This window comes from Camelus bactrianus, unplaced genomic scaffold (assembly GCF_048773025.1).
Source record: "Camelus bactrianus isolate YW-2024 breed Bactrian camel unplaced genomic scaffold, ASM4877302v1 HiC_scaffold_30, whole genome shotgun sequence".
Classification (NCBI taxonomy): Eukaryota; Metazoa; Chordata; class Mammalia; order Artiodactyla; family Camelidae; genus Camelus; species Camelus bactrianus.
Genome location: NW_027413945.1, coordinates 7,435,340 through 7,453,517, shown reverse-complemented (window position 1 = coordinate 7,453,517; position 18,178 = coordinate 7,435,340). Strand labels below are relative to the sequence as shown.

General features: G+C 58.6%; 1 protein-coding gene across 1 annotated transcript in view; it reads left to right on the top strand.

The window, feature by feature from the left end:
• Positions 1-708: 708 nt before the first annotated feature.
• LOC141576765 (tensin-3-like) overlaps positions 709-18,178 on the top strand; it is an 86,863-nt gene continuing 69,393 nt past the window's right edge. The window contains 5 exon segments of the mRNA XM_074360157.1: positions 709-758; positions 2,080-2,251; positions 3,880-3,930; positions 6,706-6,828; positions 9,595-9,659. Of these exon segments, the coding sequence (XP_074216258.1) occupies positions 2,102-2,251; positions 3,880-3,930; positions 6,706-6,828; positions 9,595-9,659 (389 nt within the window). The 5' untranslated portion in view covers positions 709-758; positions 2,080-2,101.

Genomic DNA, 18,178 nt, shown 5'->3' with positions numbered 1-18,178 from the left:
GGCAGGCAGGGCTCATGGAGGAAGGCATTCAGGAGAGCCATGACAGGGGCCCCAGGGTTCTCCCCTCCGTCCCTGTGACAAGACCGCACACCCCTCTGAGACTGGGCATCCCCACTTCTGACACCACAGAGGTGACTCATCCTCACAAAGCTGGGGGTGCATCTCCTGAGATACTGTGCCTGCTCCCTAGACTGTAACTAACACAGCCCTCACCACATGCACACACGCGCACACACATGCACAGGGGAGGGTGTGTGAACCAGAAAGTAATTACAACCTGACGCTTTCCCCGCTGTTGGATAAGCTTTAAAAAAAAAAAAGAGCAGATAAAATTGAAAATTCTCTCAGTCATTAGCTGGCTCATTCACATCAGCGCTGACAATGATGATCGTCATGGTGGCCGGCGTGGACTGAGCGCCTTCTGTTTACGAGCACATTTACACGTGCTGGCCCAGGGCATCACTTCATCCCCCTTGGAATCACGTGCTGTTGGTTCCCAGAATCGTGTCCCCTGTGTGTGGAGTCTTAGCGCCGAGAGGACCTGCTAAGTGGGTGACCCTCCAGGTGGGGAGGTGGCTGGTAGTGGCGGCTGTGACTTAATGTTTACGATTAAGCTGCAGAGAGGCCGCGGCCCCTCCCTCTCCACAGGGCTTGCAACGTGTGGGTGGCAGGAGACTCCAAGTGACCGTGTCTTGTCATTTGCAGGCTCTGCGGGCCCCCTCGCCGGCCACATCTCTGTGCTGTGACAGACCGTGCAGGTGAGTGTCGGTCACCCTGGATCCTTGGGGTGCCCCTGGCCGCGGGCAGACCTCCCAGCATTACCCGTGGTCATTGAGATGTCGTCTTCAGTTTTAAGATGAATGCTTGAGGGGGCGTCACGCCATGGCGCTGTCTCTTTTTCTGGGTGTGATTGCCCAGCGTTAGAATCCCTGACTGTGGAAATGCTCAGTAAATAATTACATAGCCGCAATTTGATGGTGAAATGCAATTTGGGACGGGGGCCAGGGGTGAGTTCCAGAACGGACTCCAGCCCACGGAACACGCAGGTGCCCAGGACGGCCCCAGCCAGCACCCCACACGCACGGGCCCCCAGGGAGATGACAGTTGTCCAGGACACACTGCTGTTTTTTAACACCAGTGTCAAAAACCACGTGACTTGGTTTTCAAAAAGGAATCAAAACTCTTTCACATCCATGTCTGGGGCATAAGGTAGAGAAAAAAACCTTGGCCATTGTGTAGATTTGAATAAACCCACTTTGAAAGGTTCATGATGTTGAGTATTTGACCTTGTAGTAGATATCTCTCAAACTTGTCTTTGTTGTTTAGAAATAAATGTAAAACTGTTCATCCCTGAGGCCACCCGCCTCCCCGGGGCCTCTGCTGGGAGGCGACCTCGGGCTACGGTCCCCCGTGCAGCGCGTCCTCGTGATGGGAAGCGGGGCACTGCCCGGGCTCCCCGGGCCTCCCCACACCAGCCAGCTCTGGCCAGGGGCTGGCCTCCACCACCGGCTTCATGCCCTGGGCGTTTCTACCCCCCTCCCTCCCTCCCCAGACCCCATCCTCCGGTTCCTGCCACCTGCCCTGGTCTGCTCGCCCTTGGTTCCTGCAGACGTTAGCTCTCACCTCCCGCAGCTGGGATTCCTCCCCAGCCCGTCCCTGGGCCTGCGGCCCCCACACCTGGCAGGGGCTGGTGCACACAGGACTAGCCACCGGCATAGATGCCTCCACCACCCACCCCACACGATGGGCTGCTTCTTCGCAGCTCCCTGCCACGGGCCTGACGCCCTAGAGTGAGGAAGGCTCCTCCCTCCAGGGTCCCGGCTTCCTGAACCCGGCCGGCCCGCTGCAGGCGTCTCCATCAGGCCCGCAGCGCTGCCGGGAGCCCCATGTCCTCTGCATACGCCCTGCCCCAGTCTGTTAAGGCCACTGAGATGCGGGCCCTCCCATGACGGGAAGTACTCAGACTGTGGACAGGAACCCTGCAGGTGCCGGCATCAGGTCCGGCGTGCACAAAGCGAATGTCCCCCCTCCCCTGGCCCTGGTCCTCAGGGCCTCTCCTGAAAGCCGCCCCTCCCCCAGGCCTGCGACGTGGAGCCCCACCATGGAGGACAGCCACGAGCTGGACCTCACCTACATCATCGAGCACATCATCGCCATGTCCTTCCCCGCCGGATGCTCCGAGGAGTCCTACCTGCACAACCTGCAGGAGGTGACATGCATGCTGAGGTCCAAGGATGGGGACAACTACCTGGTAAGCGGGGCTGGGGGGGCATTGAGCGTCGGGGTGGGGGGACACCAAGTGTGGGGAACGCTGAGTGTGGGGACGGGGGTGGACACAGGGTGAACACACTGAGGGGAGCCCTGATCACGGGTTCAGCTGGGAGGGCACTGAGTTTGCTGAAACTCGAGGAAGCCGCCGCCCCTGTGTCCTGGGGGTCTCTCTGGCCGTCCATCCATCTTTCCACAGGTTGGTGCTCTGGGACCCATGGGTCACGAGCGAGGTCCCCAGGGAGCAGGACTCACAGGGCCGTGGTGGTCCGGGCAGGGCCGCCCTGGGGGACGCCCAGGTCTCCTTGGGCCAGGGCAGCCATGGGCAGGGCCAGGCCCGCCTCCCCACTGGGTTGAGGGTGGTGGTTGGCCTCCCTGGTGTGGATGCCTGCTTTCCATCCCCCCGAGGTCAGCCTGGAGGACCGAGCATTGCCCAGGTCCACTGTGAAATGCGGGGCGTCTCTGGCTGGAGTCCACGGTGAGGAGAAGTGGGGGACAGCATCTTCCCGAACCCCCTCCATCTCCCCCAACCCTGTGCCTGTCAGTGGCCCTGTGTCTGTGTCCTTCATGGGTTCTGATCATGACTTGACTTAAATTCCAGCTCCTCGCCTCCCTGGACCTGCCGGGTGTGGCCTCGGGTATCTCCTTGAAGCTCTAATCTTTACCCCAAGCCAACATCCTTATCAGCCCCCTCAGGTGACAAATGGCCAGGCAGGACCCAGAGGCAGCTCGGCCAGGGCCACGCATGGAGGCAGTGTCTGGTCCTCCTCCCTGCGGGCCGTCTCCTCCTGACCCCTCCCAGGCAGTGTACATGCTGAGCCTGGTCCCTCCTTCCTCCCTGCTCCAACTCACTGTCCGCAGGGGTCTTGCCAGGGCCTGGGGCTGGTGCTGGGGGGCAGGTCCTCCCCTGATGCCAGTGGGGCCTTGTCGAGGCCACAGCCCCCCTTGCAAACAGTAAGAGTGTGGGTCCCCACCACTTTTGGGAACAAGGAACTCAGAAAAATCGGAGGAAAGACATGCAGTGTCTTCTGCAACTCTAAGGACCCCAGACTGCACCTGTCTTCCCCAGGGACATCTGAATTGTCTGCTCTGATAGGTGACTGCGGGGACAGAACGTCCCCACCGGCACACTGACCCTCCAGGGTGAGGTGTGTTAGCCCCAGGCGCTGGCCCTTCAAGGGAGGTGTTAAAGGGCACATGTCCCAGGGCATGGGAGGCAAAGAGCCAGGACCCAGGTCTGTGCTGAAGTACCCCCTTGTTCCCCTTCTGCTTTCCCAGGGGTGTGGTCGGTTCCACAGACCACACTGGTCCAGGGGCGCAGCATGTGGCCCTGGCGTCTCCCAGACCGGTCCCCTCGCAGCTCCAGGGCAAGGACAATCTCCTCACCCTGCTCCCATCCTCCCAGGAACGCCACGCCCTCTGGGTGTGTCTGCCGGCCTGAAACATCCATTTGTTTTGTTGGTTTTTCATTCCGTGACAGTTACACGCCGTACACCTCAGTCTTCCGTCCTCCTTGATATCTCAAAGGCAAATGGCGCTGAGAAGGCAGGTCTCTCTTCTCTGACCCCTGAGGGTGACAGTTTGACTAACGGCTGCTTCTTCCCCCCGTAGGTGTTAAACCTTTTGGAAAAGAGATGTGACCTGACAAAGCTTAACCCAAAGGTAGGTCCATGATGTTTGTCCTGCTCATATGAAAGTAGTTTGTGGCAGTGCTGCAGAAAACGTGTGACAGCTCAGTTGTGACAGCAACCTGGATCCAGGCGAGAGACCAAGCAGCACTGGGAGGGGTGGAGAACTCAGGTTTATTACACCAGCGGGCCCAGAGGAGTTAACACTCCAGGCTCAGGACCCCGACTGTAGGTTTACACAGGTATTTATAGGCTGCCAGTTTACACTTTGCAACATCATATGCAAATAAGGTATAACGAAAGTTGACTAATTAGGAACAAGCTTTGTAAAAACGGACCAATCAGGAGGGAGAGAAATAACCAATCAGGAGTGAGAGAAATGGACCAATCAAGAGTGAGAGAAATAACCAATCAGAAGTGAGCTCCATGCAAAAGAAATACTACACATGGACCAATCAGGAGTGAGGGAAATGGACTAATCAGGAGTGAGAGAAATAACCAATCAGGAGTGAGCTCCATGCAAATGAAGCACTACAAATGGACCAATCAGAAGTGAGTTCAGGGAACCAATAGAATTTTAGGGGTAAGTAACCTGGTTCAGAGGCAAAAGGTGAGACAGAGCCTCTGGGATGGTGCCGGCACCCAGATGGTGCCGGCAGGAGAGCAGTGGCCCTGCCTGGGGGTCTTGCCCGTCTTTTTATGGGGCTTCCCGCCTCAGCAGGTCTTTGTGGGATACGACATAAGAAGGGGTGTTAGGGACTGTTCACATCCAGGACTAATTTTGTTTCATCTATTTTTTTTGAGAGGGGGAGTTAGGTTTGTTTATTTATTTATTTTTGGAGGAGGTTGTGGGGTCTGGACCCAGACCCTCATGCACGTGAGCTTGTGCTTTACCACTTGAGCTATATCCTCCTCTCTATGACTAATTTTTTTTAATTAACCTTTTTAGAGTTCAAAATAGTTATAAACTCCCAGGAAGTTGAAAAAAATAATACAGAGAGATCCCACAGAGCCCTGGCCCTGTCTTCCCCGGGGGTCATGTCTTGCATAACTCAGAGTCAAATATTAATGCCAAGAAGTGGACCTTGGTACCATCCACAGACTGCATGAAGCTTCCACTGGGTTTCCCTGCAGCTGTGTGTGTGTGTGTGTCTGAGACCACCGCCACGATCAGATCCAGAACACTTTCACCTCAAAGATCTCCCCCCTCCATCCATTATTCTTTTTTTGGGGGGGGAGATAATGAGATAATTGAGTTTATCTATCTGTTTAATATATTTAATATATTTACTTAATGGAGGTCCCGGGGGTTGAACCCAGGATCTTGCGCATGCTAAGCACGTGCTCTACCACTGAGCTAGACCCTCCCCTCAATATTCTTTGTTTTTGGTACAGTGTTCTTTTTAATAGGCAAGATTTAGGGGACATTTTGTGGATTGTTGTAAGTGTAAGTTATGGTATATATGGTGCATGTATATATATATATATATATATATTCCACATGTTGGGATATTTGGAACCATTGGAATACAAAGCAGGGCACAGTGAGCTGCCTGTGTCACTGCTGGTCAACAAGGCAAAAGCGAGGAATTAAGTCTTAACAGGGATTCAGCTCTGCACAGTGTGCACAGAAATGCAGTGCAAGGGGGTCATGGCACCGTACAGCTGTCGGCTCCGAGTGGGGAAGGGGTGTGTGACTTTCTCTGCTCCCAGCCTGTTTCTGAATTTCGCCATCACTTGGCACAATTTCTATTGCTTTTATAAGAAGTCAGAGCTCTGCCTCCCCTCCCCACTGAAAAAAGGAGAGGAAAGCAAAGATGACACCCTTGCGCCCACGGGTGTAGACCGGGGTGTGTGTGTCTGCGCACAGACCTCGTCACATGACGATGGCTTTCTGTGTTTCTCGGTTGTGACCCAGGTTCGGAGGCCTTCCTCTCTGTGGGGCAGGGCCCTCTCCTCTGAGGAGAAGTTATCTGCCCCGTGAGTGGGCGCAGGGGTGGCTTGTGAGCTTTCCCAAGCTGCCATTGCAGTCTGAGCAGAGGAATCTTGGCAGCGGCTGGGGCCAAGCACCCCTGACCCAGGGCCGGCCAGGTGGGCTTCTCCCTGTGAGCCAGGCATTCAGCGGCTCCCGAAAGCCATTCCCCGAGTTGCCCTCCCAGCCGCAGAAAAACAGCTAAGACCCCGGGGGAAAACACAATCTTTCATGTTCTTCCATCCAGTAAAGCAGCCTGGCAGCAATTCCCACTACGTTTTAGAAAAGGAACAGGCAGTGTTGTTCTTGACTCTAAAATTAAATATTTTGCTAAATTAAAAAGAAAGAAAGAAAGAAACACTGTTGACTGGAAAAAAAAAAAAAAAAGCACAACCTAATAGTTGAGAACGAGGTTTTATTCAGTGGAAGAAACTGAGGACTGAAGCCCGGGAGACAGCGTCTCAGATCTCTGGGAGGGACTTCTCTGAAGAGGTAAGGGAGGAGCCAGGATATATGAGATGTTGCATCAAAGACGGGGTAGTTGGAACATGAAGCGATGCCTGTTAATTAATGAAAACCAGGCATCTCAGGTTAAGGAATTTAGTGCTTTTTTATGTACGGGAAGGTACAAAGTCTGGGCTCATTGGAATCACCTTGGATGTGCACCTGAGCTCTCCAGGGCCAGTGTCCTGTCCACCCCTGTCCTGAGTACCCCCGGGCACCGCCGGGGGTGGCGCAGCGGCTGACGGCTGGACGGCCGCGGCATCCTTTGTTCACTGATGCGGCGGGGCACCCTTCTCATTCGCACCATCATCACCTTCTCTATGTGCCCCGCAGATCCTGGACGTGGGCTGGCCTGAGCTGCACGCGCCACCCCTGGACAAGGTGTGCACCATTTGTAAGGCGCAGGAGGCCTGGCTGAACAGCGACCCCCAGCACGTGGTCATCATTCACTGCAGGGTGAGCACCCGCCCACTGGGGTTTGTGGGTCGGTTTTCAGAACCCATCCTTAGGGGAAAAAAAACCCAAGAGTCCTGCAGCCTCCCAGCATCCAGCTTCAGCACGTGTGGGGCTGAGCTGCACGCAGTAAAATACCACAGGAGAGCGCGTGCCTTCATTTCCACACACTGTTATCAACGGAAGCCCCTTCTCCAGAAGCAGGGCGCTGCTACGACACGGGCCATCTGCTCTGCACGGCCGAGCTGGCCGGACACGGCGGACAGGCTGCTTCCCCTGCAGGCTCCCGACGGGACGGGATGTGTCCACCCTGGCGTGGGCAGCATCTGGGCTGCCCGGACCCACTTCCCTCCCTCCTCCCGTGTCCTGCTTCTGCAGCTTCTCGGCTGCCCTGGAGTGTTCCCAGCCTCCCCCGCAGCCCCCGATTCCGCACGCTTGATCCTTTCCCCAGACACCACGATCTCGTGCCGCGCCCAGAGAGGAAATCTCTGCCCAGGGAAGGTGCGGAGGGCGGGCTCCGGCCCGGAGGGAGGGGCTGCACCTGCTCTGTGCATTTTACACCGAACTCCGAGGCCATCAGCATGTCTCGTAGGTGAAGACGTCTCTGCCTGGAAGTGTTTCTTCTCTCCGACTTGGCACGCTCAGAAACTGCACAAAACCCTCTGCATCAGGGACCTGCATTTAAAAGAGCCGCCCCTTCGTGTTGTGGCCCCGCAGGAGCCCTGAGACCGGCCCCTAGGGTGAAACAAAGCTCCCACGCCCCGGGCACCTGACGGTCGCTTGCCCGAAGAATAGCCGCCGGGGGCACAGAAGGCGTCTCTCTGCCTGTCTTTCTCTCGCATCTGATGTGATCACTTTGTCTCGTCAGCAGCCAGGTGGTTCCAGTGGTTCTCCTGCCAAATTAACCAAGTTAAAATGGAGAAAAAACAGAGAAAAAGTAGTGAAATCAAAAGCTGCGTCTTTGAAGAGACAAGCGAAGCTGATCATCTCTGGACCACAAGGGACTTGGCATGCAGTGACCTCCAGAGCGCGCCCTTTCCTAGACAGCGCTTGGCTCTCCAGACGCATCTTGTTAATGGGATTCACCGGCAACACCTTGAAGTATCTCAAGAGCAGTTTGCCCACCTCACGCTGTCGGGGAGGCCGTGAGCCCTTCCCGAGACGTTCTAGGAAGCATGCTGTGGGGGAGAAGCGGCCTCGTGATTGGGACCTGCAGGCGTGGATGCTGAGGGAAGTCGGTCACCCTGCTGCTGGCGGGATATTGCGGACGTCTGTCCAGACGTGCTGGGCCTGCAGGTGTGCCCCTCCTCCCAGGAGAGGGCCCAGTGCATGGGGCCGACGGGCCAGCCTGCCACAGCCCTGCCCAGGTGGGTACATGGGGTGGCGTTTGCGGGGATGTGTCCCCAGACCCCCCTCACTCGCCAGTACCGGTTGAGCAGAACCACCCCGCGATTCTTCCGGACGGTTTCGCCCCCTCTGCACCGTTGAGTTTGGAGTCGTTGGAGAGGAATGTTCATGGCGAATCCTGTGATCAGTGATCCGGATGAAAACTTCAAGTCCCAGAGACGGTTGTTTGTGCTTGAAGACTTCCTGCCCGTCAGCAGCGCCCCGGAAACAGTGGCTGGTGGTTGGGGACAGCCGTGCGGAGGCCCCCGCGGATGCGGACTGGGCAGAGGTGCTGTCTACGTGCAGGGATTGACAACAGAAGCCCCCCGGGGGGTGCACGATTCCAGCTGCAGGCGCTGGGGTCCATTGTGGACGGCTGGCTGTGCGTCTGCCCGAGTGCACTGAGTGTCCACGAGGACACAGGGGTCACAAGGCCGAGGGGAGGATGCTCCTGATGCCGTTCACGTGTCAGGATCCAGCCCCAAGTGTCCTCCGTCCTCCCTTGTCCAGGACGCACTGGGGACCTGCGTGCTGGTGGCACAACCGTCTGGCACACGTGATTCTGGACCAGGTCTGTCGCCCACTGTTCTGGAGAGACCCAGACGAGCACCCACAGCTCTGGGCCCCATGGGCCTGTCACACCTCCTGTCGCCGGTGGACACAGCCCAGAGGTTCCTGAGCAGCCAGGCGTGGCCGTGTTCTGACAGAGTTTCCCTGGGGACACCGACGTGTGACGTTCATGTGACTTTATGTGTCATTGGAATGGCATCCTTTCGGTTTTTCTTCAGCTGTTTGAAAGTGTAAAAACAGCTCTTAACTCACAGGTGGCCGGTGCTCCGGGCATGGGCAGAGGTGGCTGGTCTGCCGACCGCTGTCCGGGGTCGTGGCGGTGTGTTCCGGAAGGTGGTGGTCCCTGGTTCCACCAGGGGGAGGGGGCCCGTCACGGAGCCCGGGTGCCTGCAGCCAGCTTATGGTGGCAGCAGAGACCTCGGTCCTGCCGGGCTGCCCTGTCCGGGCTCCTTGGTCCTCTGTGATGCTGGCGGCTGGCTGGGCTTGGCTTTCCTGCTCCTCTGGGCCATGTGTGCAGCCCTCCAAGCCCTGGGCCTGTGCGTGGGGCATGATTCGTGTCCATTGCTTCTGCCCCGGCTTCACTGGGACACGGGGAACCGAGTGGCCGCCTCTGTGCAGACCAGCCTGGGGGGCGTCCTTGGATGCCCGGGGAGCACCTGCTTCAGCCGGCTGCTGGCCAGCGGCCTCCCGTAGGCGTGTGCCCCGCCCCAGGGCAGGTCTGCACAGAGGACGCTCCCCTCCAGACAGGCTCCATGCCACGCCGCGGGGTGAAGGGCTGCGCCCTGCTCTGACCACCTCTCTCCCCTCCTGCAGGGCGGGAAGGGATGCATCGGAGTGGTCATCTCATCCTACATGCACTTCACCAACATCTCCGCCAGGTAGGAGGGCGTCCTCGCTGCCCTGGGCATGGGGGGGAGGCAGCGAGTCCAGGACCCGACCCGCAGGCCGAGGCCGGCCGTGTGCTTGGCGCGTCCTGGGTGCCCAGAGACCCGGCCGCGAGCTCGGGGCGTGGGGCCATAAGAGAGACGCTTTCCTAGGTGTGAGGTGAGGGTCACCCCGGGTCCTTCTGCGGGAGATGAAGCGAGTTAGCAGAGCCAGGGCAGGGCCGTGTCACTGCTCACCTGCGCTCTGTGCACCATCATGGCAGGGCAGTCCTCACTCCTACTTCAGAGGTGAAGACACTGGGGCCTGGCGGGCGCAGGCAGCTCGCTCGCAGTCTCATGGCCCATGAGCGGGAGGGGTCCAGGCCCCTGGGGACAACGGGGTCCACAGGGTGGGGGACCACATGCATGTCCCCGTGGGTTTGCATCTGAAGCTGAGGCTGCGTTCAGCAGCCCCTCGCAGGGCATGAACCCCTCCTTTCTGACGGGATCCAGGCCCATTCACATCGGCCCATCAGCCTCCCTGTCTCGCATTTGGGAGTGAAACCTGACTTTCCACGTGTTTTCTCTGGAAGCACACTGGGGGTGGGCCATGCTTGCCAGGCAGGAAGCCCAACCCCCAGATGCAAATCAGAGCCCTTCCTGGGGACACTCAGCACCTGTGTGTGTGGACCACCTGGCTTCCTGGTCACACCGCCTCCCTCGACAAGCCAGGGACTCGGTCAGGGAGCCAGTTCCGCCCGGCAGGCTGCGGGGCACACCTCTCGTCTCTGCCCGTGACAGGGCGGCTCTGTCCGGAGCCAGCATTCCGGTGCCCTGGGCAGGCCCGCGTTTATGGAAAGCACGCACACGCAGCTTTTTCACTCACAGCACATCACCGATACCCTCCTTAAAAGCCCTGCTCTTTCCAAATAGTCAGTGCGTCTCAGCTACGCCTGTCAGGAGGCCCTCGCGGGCGGCTCCGAGCCTCGGGGCCTCCCCTGGGAAGTGGGGGCAACGCTTGTGCCTCGCAGGATGCTGTGACACTAGCCCAGCGGCCGTGCTGGTACCGGTGGGGGTGACGCTGGTGCCCCCTCCCTAAGACGGAGTGACCCACCACGCTCGCTGTAACCCGCTTTCCTCAACGAACGCTCCTTCCTAAATGTCTTTCCTGACATCATTTCAGTGGCTGCACCGTTCACCGCTCGGTGGACAGGGTGTCATGTATTTAAGCATTTACTGACACTGCCTCTCCGGGTCGTTTGAAGATTTTCTTTAGAATTTCGGTTTTTTCCTTCTGTGATCTTGTGTCCCTAATGCATGCATGAGATGCATGCGTTCTCACCAGCACATCTTTTTTCCCCCCATTAAAAAAAAAAACGAAGTGTAGTCAGTTTACAATGTGTCAGTTTCTGGTGCACAGCATCACGCCCCAGCCAGACACACAGTAAGAACATCTCAGTCATTCCTACCGCTTCCTCTTACATGTTCTTCCCAGAAGCAGAGCAGTCCTAAGGAGCAGATGTCTGGAAGGCCTTTGCCACACACCGTGCGCATCTCGGAGCAGACACTTCAGGTCATGAAGGAGGATGAACGTTCTTGTAATGGCCCCAGGAAGATGAGGGTCGATAAAGCGTCGGTTCTGACGTCTTGAATGCTGGCCACAATGCAGTGTCAGCATTTAGTAGAAGTGAATTCCAGGGGACCGAAGGCTTAGAAATGCACGTGTGGGTATGGAACTCTGCTTTGTGACTTAAAACACATGCACATGCAGAGTCTTAGATATTCAGGGAGCCTGCACCTACCCCTGCCTCCATGCAGGCCCCACCCAGCCCCTTGTTAGACGGACGTGAGCAGCCCGTCTGTGCACCTATCTCTGCGTGCTTGTCTAGGTCTTTCTGGCGTCCACGTTCCTGCACGCCCCGTTTTCCGGAAGGGGCATGCGCACACACACACATTCCAGGGAAGGGCCACATTGTGTGTGATCAGGGTTTCAAGGAAGCTTTGGGCTCAGGTGATCTGAGGACTTTGTGCGTCCTGCCCCTTGGCTTGTGCTGAGGTCAGATCAGGAAGCTGCATGAGTGCCCGTCTGGGGTGAACCTGTGGGCCCCGTGTGGCTGGAGTATAAGGTCCCGTGGGCTGTTGGAGAACCGAGTGGCCATTGTGGCGGTCACTTCGGAGACATGGCCTCTGTCAGCTCTCCGCCCCACCAGCTGAAGCCTTCTCCCCGTCTCAAGGTGTTCCTAGACTGGAACTCAGAGTGTCCCCTGCGGGTCCTAGACTTGCCTCGTGGGGCTGGTGGGCGGCACCAACCGCAGGGCGTGCGGGGCCCCTCCTGGTCCAGAGGCCTGGGTGTGCCTGCTGGCCTCCGCAGAGCCCACTGATGCTGCCCCCATGTGGTGCCCATGTGGCAGGAGAGTGGACACTGGGCCTGAGCCCGCCTGTGGGAAGCAGGGGTGGGCGACCCCCTGCCAGCATGCGTGGGGCCCAGTGATGCCCAGCAGAAGGGACTCAGACCCTGCAGGCCTGGCCCCCTCCGCCCCTCATCTTCTGGTGGGGGAAGAGGCCTGAGAGGAGGTGCTGAGTGGGTGTGCCGGGCAGTGGGGCTCCTGAGGGTGCGGGTCCCTCAGAGCAGCCTGGGGGCCCCCGTGGTGGCCGTGGGGCTAACTCTCTCCCTCTGCCTCCCCAGTGCCGAACAGGCCCTCGACAGATTTGCCATGAAGAAGTTCTATGATGACAAAGTCTCGACTTTGATGCAGCCTTCCCAGAAACGGTGCGTGTTGTCCCAGAGTCAGAGCGCAAAGACCGACGAGGCCTCACACCTGAGGACATCGGGGCGGAGGGGGTGAGTCCTGGGAGCGGCCGAGGCAGGAGGGGTGGTGGTAGGTGCCCGGGGTGAATCCGGGGTGGATCATGACCCTCCCTGGCCGGCTCTGGCGTGGACCCAGGGCCCCTCCCTGCGCTCAGTCATCGGTCCCTCCGTGCACTTGGCTGGTGTCCTGCCTCCAGGACCAGGGGCAGGGAGCTGCATCTGAGCTGAGTGGGGGGCCACGCAGCCTCTGCCAGGGTGGCTGAGGGCGGCGGGATGCGGCCACACGCTCTCCAGGACGAGTGTGGACACATGCAGGTTTGGGGATGGTTGCCCCTGCGCCCGGCATCAGCCTCAGAGGCAGAAGCTGTGGGCGGCCAGGGAGCAGGCCACACCCAGGTGAGCCACGCCACCCTCAGGCCCGTGGAGCAGTGCCGGGTGCCGGCAGCCCGTGCCCGGCAGACACCCTTTCTCTGCATGTGGGGCCGGGGGGCTAAGGACACGGTCACCGTGTTTTCACTGTAAAGTGAACAGTTACTGAGACGGTTTTCCTGCGTTCATGTCTGTTTCCCCAGGGCCGAGGGCTGGGCCCACAGGTGCGGGGCACAGAAAGTTCCAGCAGCACCTGGGGGGAGGCAGGGCCACGGGTGTGTTGGTCCAGGGCCGAGTCACGATGTTTACACTGGGGAAGGGGCTTCAGGGACCGCAGAGGCTCCTGCTGCTCCATCCTGGGAGATTCTCGTGGCTGGGGCATGCGTTGTGGGTGTGGGACCGCAGGACACGTGAGTCACCGAGGGAAACCAGGATTTTATTAGCCTTTCAGTTAAACGGCCCCGTGTTCTATTTTGAGCCAGCGAGTGTCATTTCTGGGCTGAGCTTTTTCTAAAACGGTGACATTTGTACGTGCCCCGGCGGGAGGGTGAGCAGGGGTAGTGCAGCCCAGAGCGCAGTGCTCACTGGGGACGGGTGCTGGTCACCCTTCCCTGCAGCTTATTAACAGCACTGATGGAGGAGGGGAACTTCTCCCTCTGACATGCCCCAGTCATGGTGCATCTAGTGAGGATGGAGGCCGGAGCGTTGACGAGTGGTCAGGGCGGCGTGGATTATGTTTGCACTCCGAGGCTCATCTCCAGCCCCACAGGTCACCCCGCCCAGCGCCTGCCGGGGAAGTTGCTGGTCACACCATAATCCAGCTGGTCACAACTGAGCGAAGCAATGCAGGAGCATCTGAGACCTCCAGGAGGCGCGGTGACCATGTCCGCGGGCACAGGCCAGGGTGGGAGCCGTGGCTGTGGCCCCAGATGGCCCCGAGGGCAGGCCTTGCAGGCCATTTCAGGACTGAGCTCAGGAAACCATCTCAAAGCCAGTCTGGTGGTGAGAGTGGATTCATGAGCTGAGGCTTGTGGTTCTGGAAGCTCGGAGCCTGGCAGCAAGGCTCCTCCGGCCTTCACATGATTAGTTTATGGGCCTGGGAGGCCGGAGGCCCGTCTGGCGGATGGCAGATTCTCTGTCACTTTGTGCCTTCCTCCTAAAAGCCACCGAGCAGGCGGCCTGCGGCAACAGAGGCCCCTTGGAAGTCGCTGGTTCCCAGCGGGGTTTCTGGGCGGGGGTGCCCTCTCCCCGCACCTGTCACCTGAGCAGACTGAGGGCAGCGGGTGGAAGCCCCGGGGCGGCCTCTGGCGGAGGCCGACGGCCCTGCTGCGTCAGCGTGGCCCATGAACATGGAGGCCCCTTCAGTTTGATGGGGAATTAAGAAAAGAAACTTCTTCTCTGGCCTTCGTCAGCACAGCCCGGCGGGAGCAATGAGTGAAGTGGTGGCAAGCTCACCCTTTCTTCCACTTCCCTGTTCCCAGAAGGAGCGAGACGGCACACGCTTCTGGGGTCCCCCCTCCGAGAGCGGTGGGGGATGACAGGTGACCGGCTCCTTTGGGGCAGGAAACCCCTCGCAGGGGTGCGGAGAAGAAGGGACCCTGGGGAGACCCCGGTGGGGTCGTTCCCATGTCCCCTCTGCGAGGCGAGGGGGAAGCCAAAAGTCCGGGTGTGCAGACCCCAGGATTCCTGGGTGTCTAGTAGCCAAAAGTTCCCCAGGCTGTAGGATTATGTGGTTTGGAATATTTCTGTCATTTTGGATGGAGGGGAGGTAGGTAGTTTTACTGAATTATTTTTAGAGGAGGGGCTGGGGATGGAACCCAGGACCTCGTGCCTGCTAAGCACACGCTCCACCCCTGAGCGACACCCTCCCCATTTCTCCCGTTTTTGATACGATGCCATGAGTGTCCGAGAGGACCTTGGATGGGAAGCAGGGAAGGTGCAGAGGGCACATGTGCAGGTCTTCTCTCCGGAGGTTTTCCTAAAAGGCCGTTCCGATCCCGGTCAGGTGTCTAACAACCGGGTGGTAAAACCACAGTGTCACAAAATCCAGGCCTGGGGCTTGGGAGTTACGGCTGCATCGAATGCTGTGAACAAGTTGCCTGCAACGACTTCAGCTCCACAAGGTCAGGCAGCAGGATCGCCGGGAAGTGGCGCTTCATGAATAGGAAACACTGACTTACAAAATGACTTTGTGTTTCTTCCCGACAAAGGAAGCGCGGGGAGGAAGAACTCAGCTGCATTTCATCCTAACACTTTATGTCTTTGATTCACCTAGAAAGGTGAGAAGTCTGCATGCACAGCAGACGTCTGAAATGGGCAGGTGAGAATTTACACATGAGCTGCTTCAAGAGGAGGGTTTTTGGTGCAATGCCATGAGGAACTGGCCCCGCTGGGCAGTGCGCCTGGGGCCCAGGCAGGGGGATGCCCACCTCAGTTCCGTCTCTGACCCCTGGGAGCGTGGCCTGGGCTCTGGGAGCTTGCAGGGAAATGGTCTTCTTCTGCCGTCACCCTGACCCTTGACCCTCCTCACCCGAAAGAAACAACGTCCACGCTCTCTCTGGCTGCTGGGTGGCAGTGGTGGCCGGGCTGTGTCAGTGGAAGTGGAGGACCCTCCGTATGTGCACAAAAATGTGAAACAAACTGACCACCACCCCTCCTTCCTGACACCTGGTCTGTGTGCTCATGGGTCCCCGAGTGAAGGGCCACCTTGTCCGGAGTGACCAGTGCGGGCGGAGCGAGCAGCCAGGTGCCCACAGAGGAGACACACTGGCTGGGCCATGAGGAGGCCGAGGGGTCAAGGGTTGTGACCAGGGCTGCCTGGCACTGCAGGGAGGACGACCGCTCTCTGGAGCCGGCGATGACCACGTCCGTGGTCCATTCTCTTGTGCTCAAGACCAGGGAGCTGCAGGGCCTGCAAACTGCAGGGTGTGCACTGGGTGATAAGCAGGCAGATGGGTCCTGAGGATGGAGACACCCATGTCCCTCAGTCTGCATGAGAGGATGGACACCTGCGTCCTCACGTCTGAACGGGAGGATAAAGACACCTGCTGTCTGGCTAGAAGGTGGGACAAGAAGCCGAGTGGAGTCACCTGGTGATCCATCCCTGCAGCCACAGCCCGGCCACGGGGCCACCCACCACCCAGGGCTTCCATCCAGCCTTGCCATCCTGCGGTGAGGTCTCCGAAAGGGAAGAGGGGCACCTGCCACCCGGAAAGTGGAAACACTGTGAAGGACACCCAAGCTGAAGCCAATGTTCTAACGTTTTTTCTAAAAGGATAGATTATAGGTAGGGGGATTTTTGGTCTTATTTGTTTGTGGGGGGGTAATTCGGTTTATTGCTTTATCTTTTGAGGCGGCACTGGGGATCAAACCCAGGACTCGTGGGTGCTAGGCATGTGCTGTATCCCTGAGTTCTACCCTCCCTCTACTATAAGTGGAGGTTTTAAACTTCTGTTTTTACAGTTTACTAGAAATTTCCTTCTTGTTCTGTTTGCTTTGCTTGCAAATTCAGCAGCTTGAGATAACGGACTGCCTCTGAATTGCTGGGGTCAATCAGATACTTTTAAAAAATGTGAGTGTGCCCGGCATGTGGCGTTGTGTAAGTTTAAGGCATACAAGCATTGATGTGATGCATTCCCGTCCTGTGAGGAGACCTCCGGGACTCACTCCTCCTCCGTGCAGGTCTGTACCCTCAAACCCCTCTTGTCCCCAAGAGCCCCCAGACCCTGGGGACCACCATTTCCCTTTCTTTTTTTAAAAGTTTGGCTCTTTAAGATTCCATATATATGACTGACACACTGTGAAGAGACGCTACCTCCCACCATTCAGATGGCCATCATCAAAAGGATGAGAAAACGAGCGTTGGCGGGGACGTGGCGGGAAGGGACCCTCGTGCACTGTGGGTGGGGATCTAAACTGGTGTAGCCACTGTGGGCGATGGTGTTGCAGGATCCTCAAAATATTAAAAACAGAACTGCCGTGTGACCCGGCAACCCCAATCCTGGCTGTACACCTGAAGGAATGAAAGCAGGACCTGGAAGAGACGCCTCCACCCCGTGTTCACTGCAGCATTGTCCACAGCAGCCGAGATGTTGGAGCACCCAGGTGTCGCTCCGGGGATGGGTGGACGAGGAAGACATGGTGTACACACGTGAAAGAGGACTCAGCCGTAACAAACGGATGAAAATGTGCCACCTGTGACAACGTGGGTGGACAGTATGCTGAGTGAAATAAGCAGACGAGTTTCTTAGCATAAGTACACTGAGCCTGGCAGGGGTTCCAGTCATGGGGCGGGGGTCCCTGGCTCCAGGGGGAGTGGACAGGGTGGGGGGGTATGGAGGAGCCTATGAGTCAGCGGGCGCCTCCTCCCTGCACCTGGGGGGTTCCGTGTCGGCGTTGGGGTTCCGAGGTGCACGGAGGTGCTGCGTACCGTGGGCTTTTGGTTTGCTCCGGAGTGAGGCGCTGCAGGGGGAGGGAGAGGCTGAGGCCAGGCTGTGTGTGAGATCCCGGCAGGTCTGCGCCCACCTGGGGTCACAGCCAGCACCTCGTGTCCCGGGAGGAGCAAGGGGGAAGCACTCCTCGGGTAGGGTCTCTCTGGACTGCCAGGTGCACCCACAGGGCTGTCGGCCAGCAGGGTCTTCAGAGAGCAGGGTGAGACAGGCCATGGGGAGGGCGGGCACAGAGGAGGAGAAGGGAGAGGGCAGGAGGGCAGTGCAGGAGCTCATGTGGGGGCCCTCACCATCAGATGTGTCATGGAGTGCAGACCCCCGTGCCTTGGGTTTCCCAGGGATAGCAGGATGAGAGATGGGTTGGGTGACTTCAGAGGTGTGAGCTGGTTCAGAGAACACGTGCATGGGACCGCAGGGCTCCTGCTGTCCCGTCTCCCGGCCTGGGGACCGTGACCGTGCCATGCCCTGGCCTTGCCTGGCTTGGGGTTCCTTGGACAGAGGTGGTGCCCGGTGCTTGGGGTGCAGAGCAGGAGGTGCCCAGGGTTCTGTGTCCAGGTCGTGGGCCACGTCAGCATGGGGGCCCGGAGGTTCTCAATGGGTGTTGGGCCTGGTTTGCGCTCCAGGGCGCGGACCAGAGCCTGGGGTGCTGGGACCCCTCCCGGCTGTGAGCAGTCACATTGAGGTCTCTCCTAGGGCTCCTCCCTCCTCCCCGGGGGGCCCCCCAGGGTGTGGGGGTGGGAGGGACCTCGTGGGCGCTCTAAGCCACTGCCCTCCGCAGGTACGTTCAGTTTCTCAGTGGGCTCCTGTCAGGAACGGTGAAGATGAACGCGTCACCCCTGTTCCTGCATTTTGTCATCCTGCATGGGACCCTGAACTTCGACATGGGTGGAGGTGAGTGTCTCCACACC